We start from the raw sequence: 25816 nt of genomic DNA, 5'->3' as shown, positions 1-25816 counted from the left end.
GTGGTGCACAATTGATCCAGGTTCGGCCGGGGTAGGCCGTCATTGTAAATAATAATTTGTTCTTAACTGACTTGTCTAGTAAAATAAAGGTTAAATTTAAAAAAATAACTGTCTGACCATCCCTGTACATATGGATCCTAGGGCCTTTAAGAGATAGGGGCCCATCCTTTAAAAAGAGCACATGGTGCCATCTACAGGACAGAACTAGATCCGCAGTCAACATAATTTAGAACGCCTTCGCCTCGATTCTACTGCATCTAGTTATTTTATAAATATATATATTAAAACATCTTGCATATCTTAATTTATTCCCAAAATTGATGAATAATAAGTGTAATAATATAAGCACTTCTATGAAGGATTGTTACCTATAACAAGGGCTGGCAGTAGGAATTCCACATTTTTGTCAACAGATGTGGGATGCATACACTCACTCACCCCACCCCTCCCAAACAAGCACGTCTGCGCCTCTCTCCTCTTCCACCCATAGATCAACATAACCAGCACTGCCACTACCTGGGTAGGATACTCCACCGGAATTCCCACCGGCTAAGTACGAGGTCATCAAGTTTCTTATTAGCAGCTTTGAGAAAATCCTTGTATATTATGCTCACCTATCTGGGGGCTTTGGCTTTTGGACCTACCCTGCCAGGCAGGGTTTCACTCTTGAGGGGGCAGTGCTACTTTAGTGGGTCTCTGACTGCGTTCACCTTTCTGTCTTGGCTGCATGCAGGCTACTTGCACTAGGCCTATAAAATGAATAAGGACTTCTCCTAAGTGGGTGGGTCGCTCAGGTGGGTGTCTAGGATATAGGGTTGGCAATAGCATTCATTGTTTTGTGTTTTAAATAAGATTTAATTGGTTGTTCATGTGTATTAAGGTATTTGTTCTATTGTGAGTTACTACTGGAAGCGTCATGAGCAGTCACAAACACTGCCTTACATTAATGATGTGGTTGAATGGTCTGGATTGAAGGCCTGTAACACATACTGGTGGAGATCACATATATCCATCAGAAGCGGACTCCACTCAAGCATGATAACTTCCCGGACTAAAGGAGGGTGGAATGTGCTCATACATACTGTAGCAAGCTGGGGCTGACTTTTAGGGTTCAGGGTAACTACTGTATCTTCATGATTCAGATCAATGATTGAACTGTATGAGTAGGGTACACTGCACCAGACGCCCCCTGAACACACTAGCTGCATCTCATTGCCTCAACAGTGACTGAATATACTTTTTCCATGAGAAGATATTGTGCATACACTTTGATGATTACCGTAATTTCCGGACTATTAAGCGCACCTGAATATAAGCCGCACCCACTGAATTTAAAAAATAATAATATTTTGAACATAAATAAGCCGCACATGTCTATAATCCGCAGGTGCCTACCGGTACATTGAAACAAATTAACTTTACACAGGCTTTAACAAAACACGGCTTGTAACAAAAATAAATAGGCTTTAACGAAACACGGCTTGTAACAAAAATAAATAGGCTTTAACGAAACACGGCTTGTAACAAAAGATAAAAATTTAGCAGTAAGCTTTAGTTGTCTTTTTGCACTGAGTCAATTCCTCACACTGCTGTTTCCAATGTCTTATCATCGACTCATTAAGACCAAGCTCCCGTGCAGCAGCTCTATTTCCTTTTCCAACAGCCAGATCAATCGCCTTCAACTTGAAAGCTGCATCATATGCATTTCTCCGTGTCTTTGCCATGATGAGGGTGACAAAATGACTACCGTAATCAGAATGATGGGAAGTTTGAGAGTGCTCAATTTAATCTAAACAGTAAACAAAAAAGTTGTTTGACCTTAACCCGTTCGGCAATTTCATTGGTCTAATGAAAGCTTAATGCCGCCAAAAAACTGAGCACGTCACAGAATGTTTTTTTAATTTTTATTTTTTAATTCAAAGCGGGAAAAATCCATATATTAGCCGCGTCATTGTTTAAGCCGCGAGGTTCAAAGCTGGGAAAAAAGTTGCGGCTTATAGTTCGGAATTTACGGTAGGCTTGTACCATAAACCACACAGGTGTAGGGGTGTTCCCAGTTTTTCATAGGTATACATCCAGATTACCCACATTAGTTGACTATGAAATGAACTAGGACACCGCCCACTTTTACAGTAAAAACAATAGTTATTGGGCCCATAGACTTGGTGATGTTGATTTTATTGTTGATATTGTTATGCTACAATATTGTACACATGAAGTGAAATATGTGTTATTATAGAATCAAGTCATCTGGGTAGCAGCTACGATCAATCCAGTCATCTGGGTAGCAGCTACGATCAATCCAGTCATTTGGGTAGCAGCTACCATCAATCCAGTCATCTGAGTAGCAGCTACGATCAATCCAGTCATCTGGGTAGCAGCTACGATCAATCCAGTCATCTGGGTAGCAGCTACGATCAATCAAGTCATCTGGGTAGCAGCTACGAACAATCCAGTCATGTGGGTAGCAGCTACGATCAATCCAGTCATCTGGGTAGCAGCTACGATCAATCCAGTCATCTGGGTAGCAGCTACGATCAATCCAGTCATCTGGGTAGCAGCTACGATAATTTGATTAAGAGGCCAGTCTATTGCTGTCATGGTCACGCATAACAAGGGTGCGATGACCCGCCACTAACAGAGGTGAGGAGGCGTCCCAGGGTCTACTGCTAGAGAAAGTAATTAGGTTATTATGTATAGGCATTCAGAGTTGTACTACAGATGGGTTATACAGGAGACACAGGAATAGGCTTTGGATTTGCACTCTTGTCATTGCAGGATAGTGCACTGGAGGAGAGTGTGACCAATGAAAGGATTATTTTGAAGACAAAACACTGTCCCTTTAGTATTTCCTTGGTTGACTGGACATGACAGGGAAGGAAGAGTGGCAGAGGTTAGCTGATATCATCCAACATTGGAACAACAACAGGCTGAACCTGTTTGAGATCAGTCTGTTGAGTGGACCTCAATAATAGAATCAATAGAATTTATATTTAATCTTCACTGAACAGAAATATAAACACAACATGTAAAGTGTTGGTCCCATGTTTCATGACCTGAAATTGTCCATATGCACAAAAAGCTTATTTCTCTCAAATTTAGTTTACATCCCTACTTGTGAGCGTTTCTCCTTTGCCAAGATAATCCATCCACCTGACAGGTGTGGCATATCAAGAAGCTGATTAAACAGCATGATCATTACTCAGGTGCACCTTGTGCTGGGGACAATAAAAGGCTATTTTAAAATGTGCAGTTTTGTCACACAACACAATGCCATAGATGTCTGAAGTTTTGAGGGAGTGTGCAATTGGCGTACTGACTGCAGGAATGTCCACCAGAGCTGTTGCCAGATAATTTAATTTTAATTTCTCTACCATAAGTTACCTCCAACGTTGTTTTATAGAATTTGACAGTATGTTCAACCAGCCTGACAACCGCAGACCACATGTTACCACGCTAGCCCAGGACCTCCACATCCTGCTTCTTCAGCTGCGGGATCGTCTGAGACCAGCCACTGGACCGCTGATGAAACTGTGGGTTTTCACAACCAAAGAATTTCTGCACAAACTGTCTCAGGGAAGCTCATCTGCGTGCTCAGTGGGCAAATGCTCACCTTTAATGTCCACTGGCACACTGGAGAAGTTTGCTCTTCACGGATGAATCCCAGTTTCAACTGTACCGGGCAGATGGCAGAGTGCCCCATGGTGGCGGTGTTGTTATGGTATGGGCAGGCATAAGCTACGGACAACGAACACAATTGCATTTTATCGATGGCCATTTGAATGCACAGAGATACCGTGACGAGATCCTGAGGCCCATTGTCCTACCATTCATCCGCCACCATCACCTCATGTTTCAGCATTATAATGCACGACCTGATGTCGCAAGGATCTGTACACAATGCCTGGAAGTAGAAAATGTCCCAGTTCTTCCATGGCCTGCATACTCACCCGACATGTCACCCATTGAGGATGTTTGAGATGCTCTGGATCAACGTGTACGACAGCGTGTTCCAGTTCCCATCAATATCCAGCAACTTTGAACAACCATTGAAGAGGAGAGGGACAACATTCCACAGGCTACAATCAACAGCCTGATCAACTCTATGTGAAGGAGATATGTTGTGCTGCATGAGGCAAATGGTGGTCACAACAGATACTGACTGGTTTTCTGATCCACACTCCTACCTTTTTTGAAGGCATCTGTGATTAACAGATGCATATCTGTATTCCCAGTCATGTGAAATCCATAGATTAGGGCCTAATGAAATTATTTAAATTGGCTGTTTTCCTTATGTAAACTGTAACTTAGTAAAATATTTTAAATTGTTGCATGTTGTGTTTATATTTTTGTTCAGTGTAGATACAGGACAACTGGGAAGAGTGTCCTTCTAGCTAGGAACTAGATTCAGCTGTGGGATGATTTTTCTCGGAGTGGGTGGTCGGGGCCAGAATATAATTCTAATATTTTTTACACTGCAAATTGACCACAACTAAACCCAAAAAGAGATTGGATTTCATTTTAAAACAGTTCATACCTCGATTACAGTGAGACATGATCATATATGGCTATTATTTGTGTGTGTGGGAATACCTTCCCCCCCCAAAAATGTTTAATGCGCAAGATTTTGTTCTGTTCTGAGATTACGCTTTTACTAGTTTCTGTCACTCCCTATTCCTACCACCAGATGGCGCACTGAACACACTGATGGGTGACATGTATGTACTGCTGTGCTGCCAGGTCAATGCAGACCTCACCATCCAGCTGTTCTCCCAGCTCTTCCACTCCACCTGCGCCTGACTCTATGCACACTCACAAGACCATATATATTCACACAAAATACACACTCACACACTACACTGACACTCTCACACAAAACCCCCACCCATTCACACTACATACAGTGCATTCAGAAAGTATTCAGACCCCTTGACTTTTCCCACATTTTGTTACGTTACAGCCTTAATCTAAAATGGATTAAATACACTGCTCAAAAAAATAAAGGGAACACTTAAACAACACAATGTAACTCCAAGTCAATCACACTTCTGTGAAATCAAACTGTCCACTTAGGAAGCAACACTGATTGACAATAAATTTCACATGCTGTTGTGCAAATGGAATAGACAACAGGTGGAAATTATAGGCAATTAGCAAGACACCCCCAATAAAGGAGTGGTTCTGCAGGTGGTGACCACAGACCACTTCTCAGTTCCTATGCTTCCTGGCTGATGTTTTGGTCACTTTTGAATGCTGGCGGTGCTTTCACTCTAGTGGTAGTATGAGACGGAGTCTACAACCCACACAAGTGACTCAGGTAGTGCAGCTCATCCAGGATGGCACATCAATGTGAGCTGTGGCAAGAAGGTTTGCTGTGTCTGTCAGCGTAGTGTCCAGAGCATGGAGGCGCTACCAGGAGACAGGCCAGTACATCAGGAGACGTGGAGGAGGCCGTAGGAGGGCAACAACCCAGCAGCAGGACCGCTACCTCCGCCTTTGTTTAAGGAGGAGCAGGAGGAGCACTGCCAGAGCCCTGCAAAATGACCTCCAGCAGGCCACAAATGTGCATGTGTCTGCTCAAACGGTCAGAAAAAGACTCCATGAGGGTGGTATGAGGGCCCGACGTCCACAGGTGGGGGTTGTGCTTACAGCCCAACACCGTGCAGTATGTTTGGCATTTGCCAGAGAACACCAAGATTGGCAAATTCGCCACTGGCGCCCTGTGCTCTTCACAGATGAAAGCAGGTTCACACTGAGCACATGTGACAGACGTGACAGAGTCTGGAGACGCCGTGGAGAACGTTCTGCTGCCTGCAACATCCTCCAGCATGACCGGTTTGGCGGTGGGTCAGTCATGGTGTGGGGTGGCATTTCTTTGGGGGGCCGCACAGCCCTCCATGTGCTCGCCAGAGGTAGCCTGACTGCCATTAGGTACCGAGATGAGATCCTCAGACCCCTTGTGAGACCATATGCTGGTGCGGTTGGCCCTGGGTTCCTCCTAATGCAAGAGACAATGCTAGACCTCATGTGGCTGGAGTGTGTCAGCAGTTGCTGCAAGAGGAAGGCATTGATGCTATGGACTGGCCCGCCCTTCCCCAGACCTGAATCCAATTGAGCACATCTGGGACATCATGTCTCGCTCCATCCACCAACGCCACGTGCACCACAGACTGTCCAGGAGTTGGCGGATGCTTTAGTTCAGGTCTGGGAGGAGATCCCTCAGGAGACCATCCGCCACCTCATCAGGAGCATGCCCAGGCGTTGTAGGGAGGTCATACAGGCACGTGGAGGCCACACACACTACTGAGCCTCATTTTGACTTGTTTTAAGGACATTACATCAAAGTTGGATCAGCCTGTAGTGTGGTTTTCCACTTTAATTTTGAGTGTGACTCCAAATCCAGACCTCCATGGGTTGATAAATTGGATTTCCATTGATTATTTTTGTGTGATTTGTTGTCAGCACATTCAACTATGTAAAGAAAAAAGTATTTAATAAGATTATTTCATTCATTCAGATCTAGGATGTGTTATTTTAGTGTTCTCTTTATTTTTTTGAGCAATGTCGTTTTCCCCCCCCTCATCAATCTACACACAATATCCCAAAATGACAAAACAAAAACAGGTTTAGACATTTTTGCAAATGTATTACAAATGAAAAACTGAAAAATCACATTTACGTAAGTATTCAGACCCTTTACTCAGTACTTTGTTGAAGCACCTTTGGCAGCGATTAGAGCCTAGAGTCTTCTTGGGTATGACGCAACAAGCTTGCCACACCTGTATTTGCGGAGTTTCTCCCATTCTTCTCTGCAGATCCTCTCAAGCTCTGTCTGGTTGGATGGGGAGCGTCGCTGCACAGCTATTTTCCGGTCTCTCCAGAGATGTTTGATCGTGTTCAAGTCCGGGCTCTGGCTAGGCCACTCAAGGACATTCAGAGACTTGTCCCGAAGCCACTCCTGCGTTGTCTTGGCTGTGTGCTTAGGGTCGTTTTCCTACTGGAAGGTGAACCTTCGCCCCAGTCTGAGGTCCTGAGATCTCTGGAGCAGGTTTTCATCAAGGATCTCTCTGTACTTTGCTCCATTCATCTTTCCCTCGATCCTGACTAGTCTCACAGTCCCTGCTGCTGAAAAACATCCCGAAGGCATGATGCTACCACCACCATGCTCCACCATAGGGATGGTGCTAGGTTTCCTCCAGACGTGATGCTTGGCATTCAGGCCAAAGAGTTCAATTTTGGGTTCTCTTGTTTCTCATGGTCTGAGAGTCCTTTAGGTGACTTTTAGCAAACTCCAAGTGGGCCATCATGTGCCTTTTACTGAGGAGTTGCTTCCATCTGGTCACTGTACCATAAAGACCTGATTGGTGGAGTGCTGCAGAGTTGTTTGTCCTTCTGGAAGGTTCTCCCATCTCCACAGAGGAACTTTGTAGCTCTGTCTGAGTGACCATCGGGTTCTTGGTCACCTTCCTGACCAAAGCCCTTCTCCCCCGATTGCTCAGCTCTAGGAAGAGTCTTGGTGGTTCCAAACTTCTTAAATTTAAGAATGATGGTGGCCACTGTGTTCTTGGGGACATTCAATCCTACAGACATTTTTTGGTACCGTTCCCCAGATCTGTGCCTCGACACAATTCTGTCTCGGAGCTCTATGGACAATTCCTTCGACCTCATGGCTTGGTTTTTGCTCTGACATGCACTGTCAACTGTGTGGACCTTATATAGACAGGTGTGTGCCTTTTCAAATCATGTCCAATCAATTAAAATAAACCACAGGTAGATTCCAATCAAGTTGTTGAAACATCTGAAGGATAATCAATGGAAACGGGAGTCTCATAGCAAAGGGTCTGAATACTTATGTAAATAAGGTATTTCTGTGTTTGATATACATTTGCAAAATTTCGAAAAACCTGTTTTCACTTTGTCATTATGGGGTATTGTGTGTAAATCAATGAGGAAAACAATTTATTTAATCAATTTTAGTATAAGGCTGTAACGTAACAAAATGTGGAAAAAGAGAAGGGGTCTGAGTACTTTCCCAATGCACTGTATATGTATGTTTAATTTGATTAGATTTTACTGTTACTTGTCTTGGCTTATTTGCGTGCTTTTTTTATTTTATTTTATTCATCGATTTATTGCCTCCTGTTGTTTTTATCTTGCTTATTTTATTTTACTGTAAAAGTCATGACATAACATCAGATACATTATAAAGCAATTAGAAGGATTTATAATTGCTTATTCATGGAAGTTATTGTAAAAGTGTAACCAAAAAACACAGGTTTTCTCAAATACCCCTCATGGCTTCCTATATACCATGAACCCTCCGCTCCAGGGTGTGATTGACAGGGTGGTGTCTGCTGCAGAGACCAGTGCTGATGAGGTGGTGCATAGTGAAGGGCGGGACCTCCAGCTGGAGGAGGGGCCAGACCTCCACCTCCCCTTCCTGTTCTCTGATGGCTAATCCCATGACACGGTCAGAGGCATCCCACAGGGCTTCAGAGAGTTCCTAGAGCCTATCTGCAGCAAAGGTACTCTTGTAATCTAGTAAAAAGACAGTGGTGTAAAGTACTTAAGTCAAAATACTTTAATGTACTACTTAAGTCGTTTCTTGGGGTATCTGTACTTTACTATTTATATTTTAACTTTTACTTCACTACATTCCTAAAGAAAATAATGTACTTTTTACTCCATACATTTTTTCATGACACCCAAAGGTGCTCATTACATTTTGAATGCTTAACAGCAGGAAAATGGTCAAATTCACGCACTTATCAAGAGAACATCCCTGGTCATCCCTACTGCCTCTGATCTGGCAGACTCACTAACCACAAATACTTAGTTTGCAAATTATGTCTGATTGTTGCAGTGTAAATTATCCGTAAATGAACAAACTAAAAAAAAATGGTACAGTTTGGTTAATATAAGCAATGTGAAATAATTTAGAGTTTTACTTTTAAAACTTGAGTATATTTTTGCAATTGCATCTACTTTTGATACTTACATATATTTAAAAGCAAACACTTTTTGACTTTTACTCAAGTAGTATTTTACTGGGTGACTTTCACTTGAGTAATTTTCTATTAAGGTATCTTTACTTTTACTCAAGTATGACAATTGGGTACTTTTTCCACCACTGTAAAAAGAGAATATGATTACGTTTGCATTCACTTGTCATTAAGGTTTTCTGAACTTTAATGTGTTTCAGTAGGCTATAAAACAGTGAATTACTTTTAAAAACTGGTATAAAACATCTGCATTGTTGGAGGCTTTATTCAGGATGGAAAAAGTTAACATCCTAAGTAAAATGTATGATATAACACAAAACAATGCACAGCATGTATTGTGTGTTGTGTCTGTGTATAGTTATCTAAAATGTTCTCTCTTCCTGTAGACCTTTGAATTACAATCTCTCACCTCTGGATTATCTTCTTCAACAGAGCAAACCGTTTCTCTACCTCGAACCAAAACGGGTTCTCATATGGGGAAAGAAGCCTTTTAGAAGCCTTTTTTCTGAGTGTTTCCAAAAGCAAATTATATAGTTCTGTATCCGTTTTTAGCTTTTTATCTTATTGTGATCTTTTCTCTGTTTCTTTCAATTATTAGACACTGAGAACCTGACTATCTGGAGTATTTCTCCTGTCTTATCCGGTGTCCTGTGTGAATTTAAGTATGCTATCTCTAATTCTCTCTTTCTCTCTCTCTTTCTTTCTCTTTCTCGGAGGACCTGAGCCCTAGGACCATGCCTCGGGACTGCCTGGCCTGATGACTCCTTGCTGTCCCCAGTCCACCTGGCCGTGCTGCTGCTCCAGTTTCAACTGTTCTGCCTGCGGCTATGGAACCCTGACCTGTTCACCGGACGTGCTACCTGTCCCAGACCTGCTGTTTCCAACTCTCTAGAGACAGCAGGAGCGGTAGAGATACTCTGAATGATCGGCTATGAAAAGCCAACTGACATTTACTCCTGAGGTGCTGACCTGTTGCACCCTCGACAACCACTGTGATTATTATTATTTGTCCCTGCTGGTCATCTATGAACGTTTGAACATCTTGGCCATGTTCTGTTACAATCTCCACCCGGCACAGCCAGTAGATGACTGGCCACCCCTCATAGCCTGGTTCCTCTCTAGGTTTCTTCCTAGGTTCTGGCCTTTCTAGGGAGTTTACAAAACATCAGGAACACCTTCCTAATATTGAGTTGCACTTCCTTTTGCTCTCAGAACTAGCCTCATTTCGTCGGGACATGGACTCTACAAGATGTTGAAAGCGTTCCACAGGGATGTTGGCCCATGTTGACTCCAATGCTTCCCACAGTTGTGTCAAGTTGGCTGGATGTCCTTTGGGTGGTGGACCATTCTTGATACACAGGAAACTGTTGAGTGTGAAAAACCCAGCAGCATTGCATTTCTTGACACAAACCGTTGCCCCTGACACCTACTAAAATACCCTGTTCAAAGGCACTTAAATATTTTGCCTTGCCCATTTACCCTCTGAATGGCACACATACACAATCCATGTCTCAAATGTCTCAAGTCTTAAAAATCATTCTTCAACCTGTCTCCCCTTCATCTACAATGATTGAAGTGGATTTAACAGGTAAAATCAATAAGGGATCATAGCTTTCACCTGGTCAGTCTATGTCATGGAATGTTTTGTACACAGTGTATATATATATAGTACAATTCAAATAATCTATGTGGACTGGGTACAGTATGCAATAACATTTCGATACATTTGAATGAACATCATTGAAAACTTATGTTACCCATGTCTTTCCATGGCGCTGTGTTGGACATGATGGCAGGTTGATTTCTGGGGGCCAGTTGCTGTGCGTGGATGGACACAGTATGGCAGGATTCTCACAGGAAAGGTAGATAGCGTTCTAACTTTCATGTCCTTTTTCAGTCATATGGCTATGTGAAACTTAAAAATATATATATAATAATTGTTGTGACTCAACAGGTTGCCAAGCAGAGGGCAGCATACCATGGTCTGGCTGACCTGCTTGATGAACCACCTCCGGTAACAACTAGATACGAGTAGAACTGCAGTAACAAATATAGCTACAAGCAGGACAAGAATAAAAGACAATATTTCTATTGCATTAGCGTGTTTTCCCTGAACAGTCCCTCAACAAAGGTGTAATGATCTAAGATCAAAGACAATTTATATTTTCGATTCAGCTAATTGCATTTCATGGACTCCTATCATTCAGTAGTCGTTTTCCACAATGAAAAATGGTAGAGGAATAGTAGACCTATAGCTGGTGACATTCTCATGGATCTCTACGGGTTCCTAGATGATCTGGATCTAACCAACTGGTTTATGATTCCCTCAGCATTGGATGGTAGTGGCCCTGCTAAGTCCAACGGTAAGACCGTGATCCTGTATGAGGGTATGGAGCAGACTATGGGGTAATAACCTTCCCCATGGAGGGAACAGAACACAGCGAGAACAGGCCCTGCTGAAGAACAGACAGCTGTACTGCTCCAGCCCCAACATGGTTAGTGAGTCTAACAATAGTGTTGTTATTGAAAATCGACTAACAATTCATTTAATGGGATAATTGCAGTCTTATCATGGGTCGCATGTGAGGTAAATATAATACACATGGTCTGTATATCTGTATAGATAACCTATAATTGATCTTCTTAATAACATGTGTGGGTTATTGATTGGTTGTAGTGAAGAGTCCAGGAGGACAACATCAGAGGTGATGCAGCCCCCGAGAATCTCACATTCAAGGAGCACCAACGTCACTTAGCCCTCGGATCAAATGACTCCACCAAAGTCAAAGCCTTGTAAGGAGGATCCTGAGAAGACGGGCTCAACATTTTATCTAGGCTTATCAATCAAGGCTCAACATTTTAAAAGCATAAACATATTTTGATGATTTAATTGATTGGCACTACTTTTATTAATCTCACATTATTTCGGTATTTCGGGCTGTCTTCCTTTAGGAATCTGTGGAGAACATTGCTGCCCCACATCTCAAGCACTAAGCCCAGGACAGACCTGTGCTGGCAGTGGCCGAGGAACAACTATCAGGTCTTCAGATCTGCCAATCTGACAGAAGCTGTTAAATCAGCCAAGCTGAAGAAGCAAGAGCAGCATATCCTGCTTGTTCAGAGTGAGCGGACTGTCTACCAGAAGATGTTTGCTGACAGTAAGACCATCTGTCAAGACCTGCAGTTGACTCTGGGGCCCTACTGAACCAGCAAAGACATCAGGATGCATTACAGCTTTGATTTTACTCAACAAGTAAGAAACATTTCCTCTTTTATACTGATTAAGGACATAGATGGATAAATAGATATACAGTACACTATATATATATATATATATATATTTATATACGAGGCAAATACCTTTCACTAAGCTGTGAAAAGACAGATTGACAGGGGTGAGACAATTAATTGTAATTTATCTTAATGTCCTTTTGTTGTTTGCAGGTGCACTATCCTTCTGACCCTATGCAGCCAGGTCCCATCTACTTTTTAACTTCTCGCAAGTGTGTCTTGTTTGGTGTCTGCTGTGAAGGAATACCACAAGTCAACTACTTGATTGATGATGTCATCCAGCAAAGGCAGCAGCGATGTCATCAACTACACGCACCATTTCTTCACCAACTACAGAGTTGGCGAAACACGTGTGGACCTGAATTGTGATAACTGCAGTGGCCAAAACAAGAACAAGTTTGTGCTCTGGTATTGTGCCTGGCGGACCATGCACAAGCTCCACCACAGTCTGGAACTTCACTTCCTGATCTTCACTTCCTGATCACAGGCCACACCAAGTTTTCCTCCGACTGGTGCTTCAGCCTCATCAAACAGCGCTTCAGAAAGACCAGAGTGAACACTTTGTCTGAGATTGCTGGTGTTGTGAAGGACATCACTGTGACAGGGGTCAACATCCCACAGCTGGTTGGACTGGAGGATGGTACGGTGCTGGTGGAAAGCTATGGCTGGCAACAACACCTGACTGTACTTCAGGCCACTGCCACAGTTCAAGCAGTACCAGCACTTCAGGTAAATATAATTTTCATTGCATTGTATGAGGTTATTCTTCTTATCTAAACTTGGCAGGTGAATTGTTGTCAAAAATGTTTTTGTTATTTTCTGTTTTACAGCTTCGGTGCTCTGGAGCCTGGTGGTGTTGTCGCCAAGGAGCGTTCGGATTCAGTCGGGACCAGGTTCCAGCTGCTGCGCAACGCTGACATCCTTCTTCCCATAGATGGTCTGCCTGTACAAGCACCACCTGGACTGGACACAGCTAGACAAACTTATCTTTTTGAGAAGATTAGGGTGTTTTACAATGAAGAGGCCATGGACATCACATGCCCTGCACCAAAGTCAAGGGCAGGACTGAAACAGGCTCTCCGAATATAGATTCCCTTGTTCATGCGTGGTTCAGACGGACCAGTCATCAGCACTATCTGCAGTTCCTCACCACTTTACCCAACTGTATGCATACAACTACCTCGTCTATCACTATCGTTATTGTTCGTGTACATACTGTATATCATTTTATATTTGCACTATTTCTGATAATGCTACTATGCAAGTAACCATTTGGCTGTACCGTTTACACCTTCTGTAAAGACCCATCACTTAGCAAGACTTTGAGACTTAGCAAAATATTGATATATAAAATGAATATTGATATGTGTGGTCGTAACATGATTTTGTGACATACCACACAGACTCACTAAACACAAATGCTTTGTTTGTAAATTATATCTGAGTGTTGAGTGTGCCCCTGGCTATCCGTCAATAAAAAATAAAAATAGGGCCATCTGGTTCAAGGAATCTAAAATTATTTATACTTTTACTTTGATACTTAAGTACATTTTAGCAATTCCATTTACTTTGCATACTTAAGTATTTTTAAAACCAAATACTTTTAGACTTTTACTCAAGTAGTATTTTACTGGGTGACTTTTACTTCAGTCATTTTCTATTAAGGTATTTTTACATCTGGACACTTTGTTTACCTGGAATGTTTCCTTACTGTAGGCTACTACCACTTTAAGTCATAATCTCTACTACACTACTCACTGTTTAGCACATGACCTCACATGTGAATCCTTAAAGAGATGGGTGGGGCTGGCTTAAGAGGGTGTGAACGATGCTGAATGTGTGTAGACAAAGGAGAGCTAGTAGGTACCAAAACATTCAAAGGCCATTTTCTCAAAAGTGAGTTTAAGTCTAAACTTGCAAAGCAGAATTACTTTCCCCATTGTTCCTCAAAAATGCAGTGCATGATATACCATTTTGTAGCTCGGAGTCTGTACTTTCTACCAATGTAGAAAACCCAATTTCAAATGTTGCTACATAAGACCGAATCCAGGTGCTGAGTCACAAATGCTTATTGCATGAGTCTGTTGTTTAATTGAACTCAATCAAAACTTAGTTTTCTATTTGGCAAATTTACAACAGTAATCAAGTGTTTTCTATAGCCCATTTTACATCAGCAGTTGTCACAAAGTGCATTATAGATTCCCAGCCTAAAACACCAAAGAGCAAGCAAGGCAGAAGCACAGCAGTCATGGTAAACATTATAGATGTACAGTATACTTTCCATACAATTCAGGACACCCTCCTAGAGTTAAAAATAGTCACTCCTAAAAAATCCATGAGTAGTTCCAAACCTGAGTAGCAGCTTTAAAGAAGAAATACAGCTATAATATATAAAATGTGGCCCCTTTTTGAATTTGGCCACTTCAATTTCTCAAGTTATAGATGTGTACAGTACAGGCATACAAGTTGATTTCTCCTTTAAAATGATTTAAAGGTAAAATATTTAAACAAAAAGTTATTTAATGCGCTGGTAAAACTGCACCACTGCTTTCTCCTGGTCGTGTGTCTCAATAGAGCCATGACGTAGTCTTCTGATCTCATTAATGGCGTCGATGCCTGAGATTTTCCTGGTCTTCACCAGATAGCAGGCCAACATGGTCCCTGTCCTCCCATGGCCATGCATACAGTGAACAGCTACACCCTACAGCAGAGAAACATACATGTGGCTGACTACATAGATAGAGATACAGGCTGTTTTAATATACAGCAATGGTTGACTATAATTAAAATGTGTACATTTTGACTGTGACCACTGTGGTCAATGTTTGTTAAGTTTCATATGTCAGAACAGAAGTAAGGAAGTCCTCTGATGTATTAACTGAATAACGGGTAACTGAACCCTTACCTCGCCTTTAGCGTTCGATTCCTCCACAATAGACAGAAACCTCTGAATTTGTTCTGGAGTTGGTGGGGTGAAGTCTATTATATTAATGTGGTGTAGTTTCACTCCTGGGACGGTATCATAGTTGGGAGGTTCTCTCTCACACAAGCAGACCAGGTGTTGAATGCCATTGTCCAGAAGGTATTGGTAGTGGGCAGTCATTCGAGGGAGAGCCAGTCCTGCCAACTTTGTAGGTTCAACCCAGGAGAAATTGGGGGGTGGACTACAGGCCATGGCAAAGTCAATCTGAAATATTTAGGAAAGATGACTGAAATCTGGCCTAGTTGAATTGTACTCCACTGGGAGACCGCATGATACTTGAACAAGGTTTATTATAACAAAAGGTTGGTATAACTAACTAGCTAAAATTTTCCCCTTTCATCTGTGACTGACACTTCAACCCACTAAAAAACAGCTAGTTAGTAGTAGCTACTAGTTGAGTTAGATAAATAAATCCATAAACTCCCATGACAAACGGTGGGCGTCAACTCCGTGTACAAAAAAAACATGAAAAACTAACGTTTGCTATATTGCCAAAAGTCCAAATGAAATATAAAGTTTTCTTGCTAGTTACACCAGCTACCTTTACGTGAAGCTTATAAAATAGGTTGCGAGCTAGCATGCTACTGGCACCTGTCAATTCATTCATGCAATACAGTTATTTACTTACATTCAGTATTGTTTTCTGAAGAAGTCCGTGTATAAAAAATGTCAGATCTGGTGTGAAAAGGTTTTTAGCTAGCTAAACGACTGAAGTTAGGGTGTAGTGTGTGTGATGTCCTGTTAAACACTAAAGAACAACCTACACTGGAGCTTAATCCGTCTTTAGAACGATGACGTCAAAGATCTGTAAAGGGCGGCGAACAATAATTTATACATACACTAGATAACATGCTGGGGGCACTGTTTTGAAGCCACTGCACCTCCATCTTGGCACTCCTCACCATGGTTAAACATTTTTTGGGGGGAAGTTACTGTACAGAAATGCATTTATAATGTCTACATTTGTTTTTTTTGCCACGTTTATTATATTACAGACACCTTAATGCATACTTTTATTATCTGAACTAAACATACAAATAATAATAATCCTTAAAGTATACTTTTTTGAAAGTACTAATGTTACTGTCGCCACTACAACAACAAAAATACATAAATGCATGTAATTTTGTCCTTGAAACATTTAATTGAAATACTGTATAATTCCATACATTCCTACAGAGGACTCCTTCTTCTGAGGAGTACCAATATGACTTCAGTAGTCTAGGCTTTATATACATCATTGGTTGGGACTAGATAGAGCGAGTACAGCTATGGCCGGAAGTGACTTTTTTGTAGTTAGGAGAGCATTTTAGCTAACTCTAACCCCTTTCCTAACCTTAAACTAAGTCTCCTAACCCACCACGGTGATTATTCTAACCTGCTATGAAAAGTCCCTTATGGTCGTAGATGTACTCCTTATAGTCAGAACCTTTTTATAGCTCCTTGTTCTGTGATGACATGCGTTGCCAACGTCGCGGCGGAAGCCATTGGTTTTTAATTGGACCGTTGCGGCAGAGAGATTGCAGTAAAGGTCTGGAGCTGCCCTCCAACTGCCAATTTAGCGTCATCATACCCAGTGTCCAATTTCTATCTAAGCATAGTCACTTTAATAACTCTACCTACATGTACATATTACCTCAATGACCTCGACTAACCGGTGCCCCCGCACATTGGTACCCCTGTATATAGCCTCGCTATTGTTATTTTACTGCTGCTCTTTAATTATTTCTTACTTTTATTTATTTTCTTTTTTTGTGAGTATTTTACTTAAAACTGAATTGTTGGTTAGGGGCTTGTAAGTAAGCATTTCACTGTAAGGTCTACACCTGTTGTAGCTCAACTATAGTGTTCTATTACTGTAACTCAACCATAGTGTTCTATTACTGTAACTATAGTGTTATATTACTGTAACTATAGTGTTCTATTACTGTAACTATAGTGTTCTATTACTGTAACTCAACCATAGTGTTCTATTACTGTAACTCAACCATAGTGTTCTATTACTGTAACTATAGTGTTCTATTACTGTAACTCAACCACAGTGTTCTATTACTGTAACTATAGTGTTCTATTACTGTAACTATAGTGTTCTATTACTGTAACTATAGTGTTCTATTACTGTAACTCAACTATAGTGTTCTATTACTGTAACTATAGTGTTCTATTACTGTAACTATAGTGTTCTATTACTGTAACTCAACTATAGTGTTCTATTACTGTAACTATAGTGTTCTATTACTGTAACTCAACCATAGTGTTCTATTACTGTAACTATAGTGTTCTATTACTGTAACTATAGCGTTCTATTACTGTAACTATAGTGTTCTATTACTGTAACTCAACCACAGTGTTCTATTACTGTAACTATAGTGTTCTATTACTGTAACTCAACTATAGTGTTCTATTACTGTAACTATAGTGTTATATTACTGTAACTCAACTATAGTGTCCCAGTCCCAATGGGAATTCAGATGCCCTCCCCACATCAAAATGAAGGAAAATAATAAATAGGCCTATTGCTGTGTTAACGTTACTACAATGAAAATGTATGGCCTCGTTGAAGTGTAGGATTTTGGACAGATTACTGAGCCTATACCTAAATTAGCAGACCTGCACTCCACTGGGAGAGAGCATGATACTTGGACAAAAGACAAACAAACGGTTGGTATAACTAGCTAGCTATATTGCCAAAAGACCGTTTGCTCGATATCTTTCAAGTGAAGTGTATTAGGTAGGTTGCCAGCTAGTAACGTATACTAACCACTGTCAATTGAATTCATTCAAGCAATATTCACTTACATTACGTACATTTCTCGAGAAATGTATAAAAAAAAAAGTCAGATCTGGTGAGGAAACGTTTTAGCTAACTACCTAAACGACTACATTTGGGCGTAGGTGATGTTCTGTTAAACAGGGTGACGTTATAACAACAACGTTAAACACCAAAGTACACAAACTCCACTGGAGCTTCCTTCTTCTGCCTTCTTTTGCACGAAGACGTCAGAGACTTCTATCCCTCCTTGTGCCGCGTTCAAGTGCTAGTCGGAACTAGGAAACTCAGACATTTCCGAGTTTCTAAATCGTTGAATGCAGCACGTAACTTCAACCAGTTAGCAAGTACAAAAAAAAATAATTCTGAATAAATCCTGCCACTGTTATAAAACCAATAACCGTATACTATTTTTGACTTTACTCGAAGTTAAAGTCTTAAAATTTCTAAGGATAAAATATTATACATTCGCCGTCAAACGTATGTCAGGATGGCCGAGCGGTCTAAGGCGCTGCGTTCAGGTCGCAGTCTCCCCTGGAGGCGTGGGTTCGAATCCCACTTCTGACAAATACTTTTTTCCCCCCCGAACTGAATCAGACAAGTGCGTCGATGTTAGTAAGATCCCCTGCTACAAGTAAGTTATTTTATAGTAGCAACGAACGCAATACTAAATCAGTATAAATAAAATGTCGAAAATTATGTTGGAACTGTTTTCCACACGAGGGCACTAAAGTGCAACAAATAGAAGCTCATCAAACTGCAAGGGTGAAGTTTCTCCTAAATACAGATTTGGGATCAGCTTCCTAACTTTTTGTAATTCTATGCTCACGGATGATCCAAATATGATATAATTCTATTATATTACAGCCTGGCCTCAGAGCTATATGAAATATATGTTTACATATTTCTGAGCGCCTCCAAGACATGTTATGATACCTACTTATGTTCTAGTTTAGGGATGGGCAATTGGCGGCCCATGAAGGCCCTTGGATAGAGGAACCAGGAAATCTGGTCACAATGCAGACACAGTGGACAGATAACAGACACATTTTAATACCATGTGTTGACACTTTTCAGAATGTAGGCAAGGTCAGGACAAAGGACCCATGTTAGCACTATGTATAAATGGGGCTTTAGAGTTTGAGATTTATTAAAAACATTTTTTCCGGTTTTCTGCAATGCTGCAGTGCACCCCAAAAATAATCACTTCTTAGGTGCTACTTCATTCATTTATTTGGGCATACAGTATGTTCACTTGACAAGATTCTAAATATGAATAATTATGAATATGGTAGGATGCCATGTTCCTCATGAAATGTGTAGGCCTACCTCTTGTTTTGTGATGAAGGGACTAAATCCTATGTCCGTTTCTGCACAGTCTGCGATATCTACTAGATTTCTCCTTGCAGTTCGCATGGCTGATTTATACATTTTATATATAGTTTTATAATAACCCCCATAGTCGGGCCCATGTGAATGTGAATGTTCATTTATGTCTTATACTCCAACTTGGTAGTAGCTTTAGGTGCAAAGTGCTATAGAAATATAACTCAGCAGTCAGAACCAGGTATTGCTATAGCATGAGAAGGGAGACCAAATTAAAGGGACTTTTCTGACCAGCATCCGACGAGCCAATATCTAAAACGGACAACCTATGCCCTAACCTTAACAAAACAGTTAAAGCTAGGGCTAGATCCATGCTTTGGTTTAGTCTCCCTGGCTCTGTTTCAACATACTAACGTTTTAGCATTTGTGGCACAAATTCAAGTCATGGAACCGATATTAGCATTTTCATGTTCTAAACATCTGTAAGTGACTTTGTTGAGCTTCACAATCATTTTTAGATACGTTTAGATGATTTGGACATGATGTGGGAAAAATGCTAATATTGGCCCCATGATTTTAATGGGATTTATCCCACAAATGCTAAAACATTAGCATGTGGAAACAGTGCCAGGGAAACTAAACCAAATCATGGATTGCAGTCATACCTGGTCCATAGACTGTTTGGAGGGTTAGGAAACCAATGTGTCATTTTGTAATTTGGCTGAACTATCCCTTTAACCCTAAATCTAACCTTTAACCCTAACCATAACCTATTTTTAAACAATTTGGGAAATGAAGCAACGTCGGCTTGCAGCCTAGTCTTGTCCCTTTCCTTTTTCCTATGACAAAGATGTCCTTATGGAGTCCATTTTGAGTCATTGTTATCCTTTTAATACAGTTGGTACTGCCAGATGGAGGCTGCCTCGTTCATACAATCCCCACATTAAAAATAAAATTAAAAAATAGTTAATTTCCATGCAATTATTAATGATAAACACAAACATTCAGAACGCACAGCACAACACAGTTTACTTGCTAGTATTTTTATACAAATAGTAAAAAGAGAGCTTGTATTTGAAGGAAACACATACTGTACCACATTGCCAGATATATATGTTGTATACTTCTCTCAGAAGAAGTTTAAAGAAACATGTCTGTAAAGAATATCACTTAATTGAACGTCCAAACTTTCCATTACAACAGCTTTCACCAACTCTAACGATGTAAAAAAAAGAAAGAAAGTTAAAATAGCTGTTTCAGTAATCACATACAGTATAGAAAGTTGTCTAAGTGATTTAGCCAAACCAATTAATCTCAGAATCAAAATCTGCATAAAATAAACAACAGCAAAAATAAAAACATTCCGATAAACAGGCGTTAGTATCTGGTGGTAAGCAGCTCATCTACCCTACCCAACCCAACCCACCATTTAACGTAACACTTGGATTTCATGTTCCAAAAGAACCACAAAATATTTTTTGTTTAGTTTTTTTCCTTCATTCTTTTTTTTATTTTAAACACAACCTGAAGACTTGGTTGATTGGTTGTCCATCATGTTTCTGGGTGGATAACCATACTATCTTCGGTTGTCCTCTGACTACACGGATGGATCCATCAAACATGCTGCACAGCCCTCAACAACAGCCCTCAGATCAGGTCAGATCAGACCGCTGTAAATGGTTACGTCTTACTCTGTTGTTTTTAAATGCCTGCTTTAGCTTCCATTGTAGAGAAAGAGACAGTACTACTCCTCCATGCCCTTCTGTTAGAAGATGTCTACATATTGAACGTCCTCGTTCAATGTCCCAAGATGAGAAGACTTCCTGTCAGACCAAATTAACCACACCCCGTTTACAGGATGGCACAGAAGAACTTCTTCTCCCTAAAAGGGTTTTCGGATGCGGGCACCGGCGACAGGAGCGGGTCCTCTTTGGCATGGGCTTCGCAGTACGACATTAAGTCTGCTGCTGCTTTGGACACCTGTATTGAAACACACACACACACACACACACACACACACACACACACACACACACACACACACACACACACACACACACACACACACACACACACACACACACACACACACAATTTGACTTCGACACAATAGATTTGTTGGTACTTTTACATTACAGTGCGGAATAAAGTGATAATATCATAGTAACTATAACCATACTATGGCAACCGATGTCTCATTCTGTATATCCCTTAGTTCCTTTATCCTTTTTAGGCAGTGATGCTACCGATTTCTCATATATCGGTTATATCCTTTTAGGCAGTGATGCTACCGATTTCTCATATATCGGTTATATCCTTTTAGGCAGTGATGCTACCGATTTCTCATATATCGGTTATATCCTTTTAGGCAGTGATGCTACCGATTTCTCATATTTCGGTTATATCCTTTTAGGCAGTGATGTTACCGATTTCTCATATTTCATATATGCCAATAACTGAAAGATGCTGGATCAAATCCCTGAGCTGACATGGTAAAAAAAATCTGCCAAATCTGCCATTCTATTTACAGATGTGCTGTGTACAGGTACAGTGATCGGTAAGCTGCTCTGACAGCTGATGCTTAAAGTTACTGAGGGAGATATAAGTCTCCAGCTTCAGTGATTTTTGCAATTCGTTCCAGTCACTGGCAGCAGAGAACTGGGAGGAAAGGCGGTCAAAGCAGGAGTTGGCTTTGGGGATGACCAGTGCAATATACCTGCTGGAGCGCGTGCAACGGGTGGGTGTTACTATGGAGACCAGTGAGCTGAGATAAGGCGGAGCTTTACCTAGCAAAGACTTATAGATGACCTGGAGCCAGTGGGTTTGGCAACGGATATGTAGTGAGGGCCAGCCAACGAGAGCGTACAGGTCGCAGTGGTGGGTGGTATATGGGGCTTTGGTGACAAAACGGATGGCACTCTGATAGACTACATCCAATTTACTGAGTAGATTGTTGCAGGCTATTTTGTAAATGACATCGCCGAAGTCAAGGATCGGTAGGATAGTCGGTTTTACGAGGGTATGTTTGGCAGCATGAGTGAAGGAGGCTTTATTGCGAAATAGGAATCCGATTCTAGATTCAATTTTGGATTGCAGATGCTTAATGTGAGTCTGGAAGGAGAGTTTACAGTTTAGCCAGACACCTAGGTATTTGTAGTTGTCCACATATTCTAAGTCAGAACTGTCCAGAGTAGTAATGCTAGGCGGGCGGGCAGGTGTGGGCAGCAATTGGTTGAAGAGCATGCATTTAGTTTTACTTGCATTTAAGAGCAGTTGGAGGCCATGGAAGGAGAGTTGTATGGCATTGAAGCTCGTTTGGAGGTTTGTTAACACAGTGTCCAAGGAAGGGCCAACTGTATACAGAATGGTGTCGTCTGCATAGAGGTGGATCAGAGATTCACCAGCAGCAAGAGCGACATCATTGATATATACAGAGAAAAGAGTAGACCCGAGAATTGAACCTTGTGGCACCCCCATAGAGACTGCCAGAGGTCCGGACAACAGGCCCTCCGATTTGACACACTGAACTCTATCTGAGAAGTAGTTGGTGAACCAGGCGAGGCGGTCATTTGAGAAACCAAGGCTGTTGAGTCTGCCGATAAGAATGCGGTGATTGACAGAGTCGAAAGCCTTGGCCAGGTTTATGAAAACGGCTGCACAGTACTGTATTTTATCTATGGCGGTTATAATATTGTTTAGGACTTTGAGCATGGCTGAGGTGCACCCATGACCAGCTCGGAAACCAAATTGCATAGTGGAGAAGGTACATTGGGATTCTAAATGGTCGGTGATCTGTTTGTTAACTTGGCTTTCGAAGACTTTAGAAAAGCAGGGCAGGATGGATATACGTCTGTAGCAGTTTGGGTCTAGAGTGTCTCCCCCTTTAAAGAAGGGGATGACCGCGGCAACTTTCCAATCTTTATGGATCTCAGATGATACAGGCTAGTAATAGGGTTGCAACAATTTCGGTGGATAATTTTTAGATTGTCTAGCCCAGCTGATTTGTATGGATCCAGATTTTGCAGCTCTTTCAGAACATCAGCCATCCGGATTTGGGTGAAGGAGAAGTGGGGGAGGCTTGGGCAAGTTGCTGCGGGGGGTGCAGAGCTGTTTTTTTTCCACCAGGTGGAAAGAATGGTCAGCCGTAGAAAAATGCTTCTTGAAATTCTCGATTATCATAGATTTATCGGTGGTGACAGTATTTCCTAGCCTCAGTGCTAGGAAATATAAAATATATTTTGATTTGTTTAACACTTTTTTGGTTACTACAAGATTCCATATGTGTTATTTCATAGTTTTGACGTCTTCATTGTTATTCTACCATGTAGAAAATTGTAAAAATAAAGAAAACCCTTGAATGAGTAGCTGTTCTAAAACCTTTGACCGGTAGTGTATCTGTTAGGTTTTTTATCTTCTTGGCCGGTGATATAGACCTAATTCCCCCTCACCTTTATCCTGTCAATGTTTGCCTCCATCTTCAGCTGCTCTACCAGTTTCCTGGCCTGGGCGATGCTTGCTGTGTTGTTGGACGCCATGATAAAGATTCTCAGCTAGGCCTGGTATAGGCTGTCTGAAGGGAAGAGAAGAGGTTCGGTTAGGGTTGAAGCTTAAGATTAGTCTGTTTGTCTGTCTGTCTGGGGTGGAAACCTGGTCTCAGAGCATTTCATATCATTCTGTATGTACAGTGCATTCGGAAAGTATTCAGACTCCTTCCCCTTTTCCACATTCTTTTTAAAGTTTGAACTTTATTCTAAAATGGATTAAATATAATAAAATCCTCATCAATATACACACAATACCCCAAAATGACAAAGTGAAAACAGGTTTTTATAAATTGTTGCAAATGTGTTACATAGGTATTCAGACCCTTTGCTATCAGACTCGAAACTGAGCTCAGGTGCATCCTGTTTCCATTGATCATCCTTGAGATGTTTCTACAACTTAATTGGAGTCCAGCTGTGGCAAATTCAATTGATTGGACATGATTTGGAAAGGCACGCACCTGTCTATAAAAAGTCTCACAGTTGACAGTGCATGTCAGAGCAAAAACCAAGCCATGAGGTTGAAGGAATTGTCCATAGAGCCCCGAGCCAGGATTGTGTAGAACCTCAGATCTGGGGAAGGGTACCAAAACAATTATGCAGCTTTGAAGGTCCCCAAGGTCCTTCTTCTTAAATGGAAGAAGTTTGAACTACCAAGACTCTTCCTAGAGCTGGCCACCCGGCCAAACTGAGCAATCGGGGAGAAGGGCCTTGGTCAGGGAGGTGACCAAGAGCCCGAGGGTCACTCTGACAGAGCTCCAGAGTTCCTCTGTGGAGATGGGAGAACCTTCCAGAAGGACAACCATCATGCAGCACTCCAACAATCAGGACTTAATGGTAGAGTGGCCAGACGGAAGCCACTCCTCAGTAAAAGGCACATGACAGCCCTCTAGGAGTTTGCCAAAAGGACTCTCAGACCATGAGAAACCAGATTCTCTGGTCTGATGAAACCAAGATTGAACTCTTTGGCCTGAATGCCAAGTGTCACGCCTGGAGGAAACCTTGCACGATCCCTACAGTGAAGCATGGTGGTGCCAGCATCCTGCTATGGGGGATGTTTTTCAGCAGCAGGGACTGGGGGAATAGTCAGGATCGAGGGAAAGATGAACGGAGCAAAGTACAGAGAGATCCTTGATGAAAATCTGCTCCAGAGCGCTCAGGACCTCAGACTGAGGCGAAGGTTCACCTTCCAACAGGACAAAGACCCTAAGCACACAGCCAAGACAACGCAGGAGTGGCTTCGGGACAAGTCTCTGAATGTTCTTGAGTGAATCCGATCGAACATCTCTGGAGAAACCTGAAAATAGCTGTGCAGCGACGCTCCCCATCCAACCTGACAGAGCTTGAGAAGATCAGCAGTGAGGAATGGGAGAAACTCCCCAAATACAGGTGTTTCAAAGAAATAGAGTTAAGAAAATATTTACTAAATAAACTAAAGTAAATAATCTACTAAAAAGTAACACAATAAAATAACAAGTATGAGGTTATATACAGGGTGTACCAAGTCAATGTGCGGGGGTACAGGTTTGTCAAGGTAAATTGTACATGTAGGTAGTGGGAAAGTGACTATGCATAGATAATAAACAGCGTGTTGCAGCAGAGTAAAAAACAAATGGGGGGGGGGGGCGGTCAATGCAAATAGTCTGGTTGGCCATTTGATTAATTGTTCAGAAGTCTTATGGCTTAGGGGTAGAAGCTGTTAAGGAGCCTTTTGGACCTAGACTTGATGCTCCGGTACCGCTTGCTGTGCGGTAGCAGAGAGAACAATTTATGACTTGGGTGACTGGAGTCTTTGACAATTTTTTGGGCCTTCCTCTTACACCGCGTAGTATATAGGTTGTGGATGGCAGGAAGCTTGGCCCCAGTGATGTACTGGGCCGTACGCACTACCCTTTGTAGTGCC

General features: G+C 41.6%; 2 protein-coding genes and 1 non-coding gene across 3 annotated transcripts in view; 1 reads left to right on the top strand and 2 right to left on the bottom strand.

Annotated features, from left to right (window-relative positions):
- Positions 1 to 14347: 14347 nt before the first annotated feature.
- On the bottom strand, positions 14348 to 16083 carry dusp23b (dual specificity phosphatase 23b). The gene is made up of 3 exons (XM_029712823.1): positions 15905 to 16083; positions 15199 to 15480; positions 14348 to 14994 (listed from the first exon to the last, which is right to left on the bottom strand). The coding sequence occupies exons 2-3, from the start codon at positions 15466 to 15468 to the stop codon at positions 14809 to 14811; spliced, it is 456 nt and encodes a 151-aa protein (XP_029568683.1). The 5' UTR covers positions 15469 to 15480; positions 15905 to 16083; the 3' UTR covers positions 14348 to 14808.
- A 2447-nt stretch (positions 16084 to 18530) lies between these two features.
- On the top strand, positions 18531 to 18613 carry trnal-cag (transfer RNA leucine (anticodon CAG)). Its single transcript has one exon. It is a non-coding gene; the product is annotated as a tRNA-Leu (tRNA).
- A 1627-nt stretch (positions 18614 to 20240) lies between these two features.
- The window catches only part of LOC115161966 (guanine nucleotide-binding protein G(I)/G(S)/G(O) subunit gamma-2), a 29524-nt gene continuing 23948 nt past the window's right edge, over positions 20241 to 25816 (bottom strand). Inside the window, exons 2-3 of the mRNA XM_029712822.1 lie at positions 23821 to 23942; positions 20241 to 21352 (exon numbers count right to left, since the gene is read on the bottom strand). Of these exons, the coding sequence (XP_029568682.1) occupies positions 21224 to 21352; positions 23821 to 23907 (216 nt within the window). The 5' untranslated portion in view covers positions 23908 to 23942 and the 3' untranslated portion in view covers positions 20241 to 21223. The remainder of the gene's footprint in view (positions 21353 to 23820; positions 23943 to 25816) is intronic.

This window comes from Salmo trutta, chromosome 25 (assembly GCF_901001165.1).
Source record: "Salmo trutta chromosome 25, fSalTru1.1, whole genome shotgun sequence".
NCBI lineage: Eukaryota > Metazoa > Chordata > Actinopteri > Salmoniformes > Salmonidae > Salmo > Salmo trutta.
This window is presented reverse-complemented; position numbering and strand designations above follow the sequence as displayed.

Excerpts from the sequence above, each read along its gene's own strand:
- dusp23b (XM_029712823.1), bottom strand. The coding sequence starts at position 15,468 with ATGGCCTGTAGTCCACCCCCCAATTTCTCCTGGGTTGAACCTACAAAG. Across the intron at positions 14,995-15,198 it reads AATCGAACGCTAAAGGCGAG|GGTGTAGCTGTTCACTGTAT; the intron begins GTAAGGGTTCAG and ends TCTCTGCTGTAG.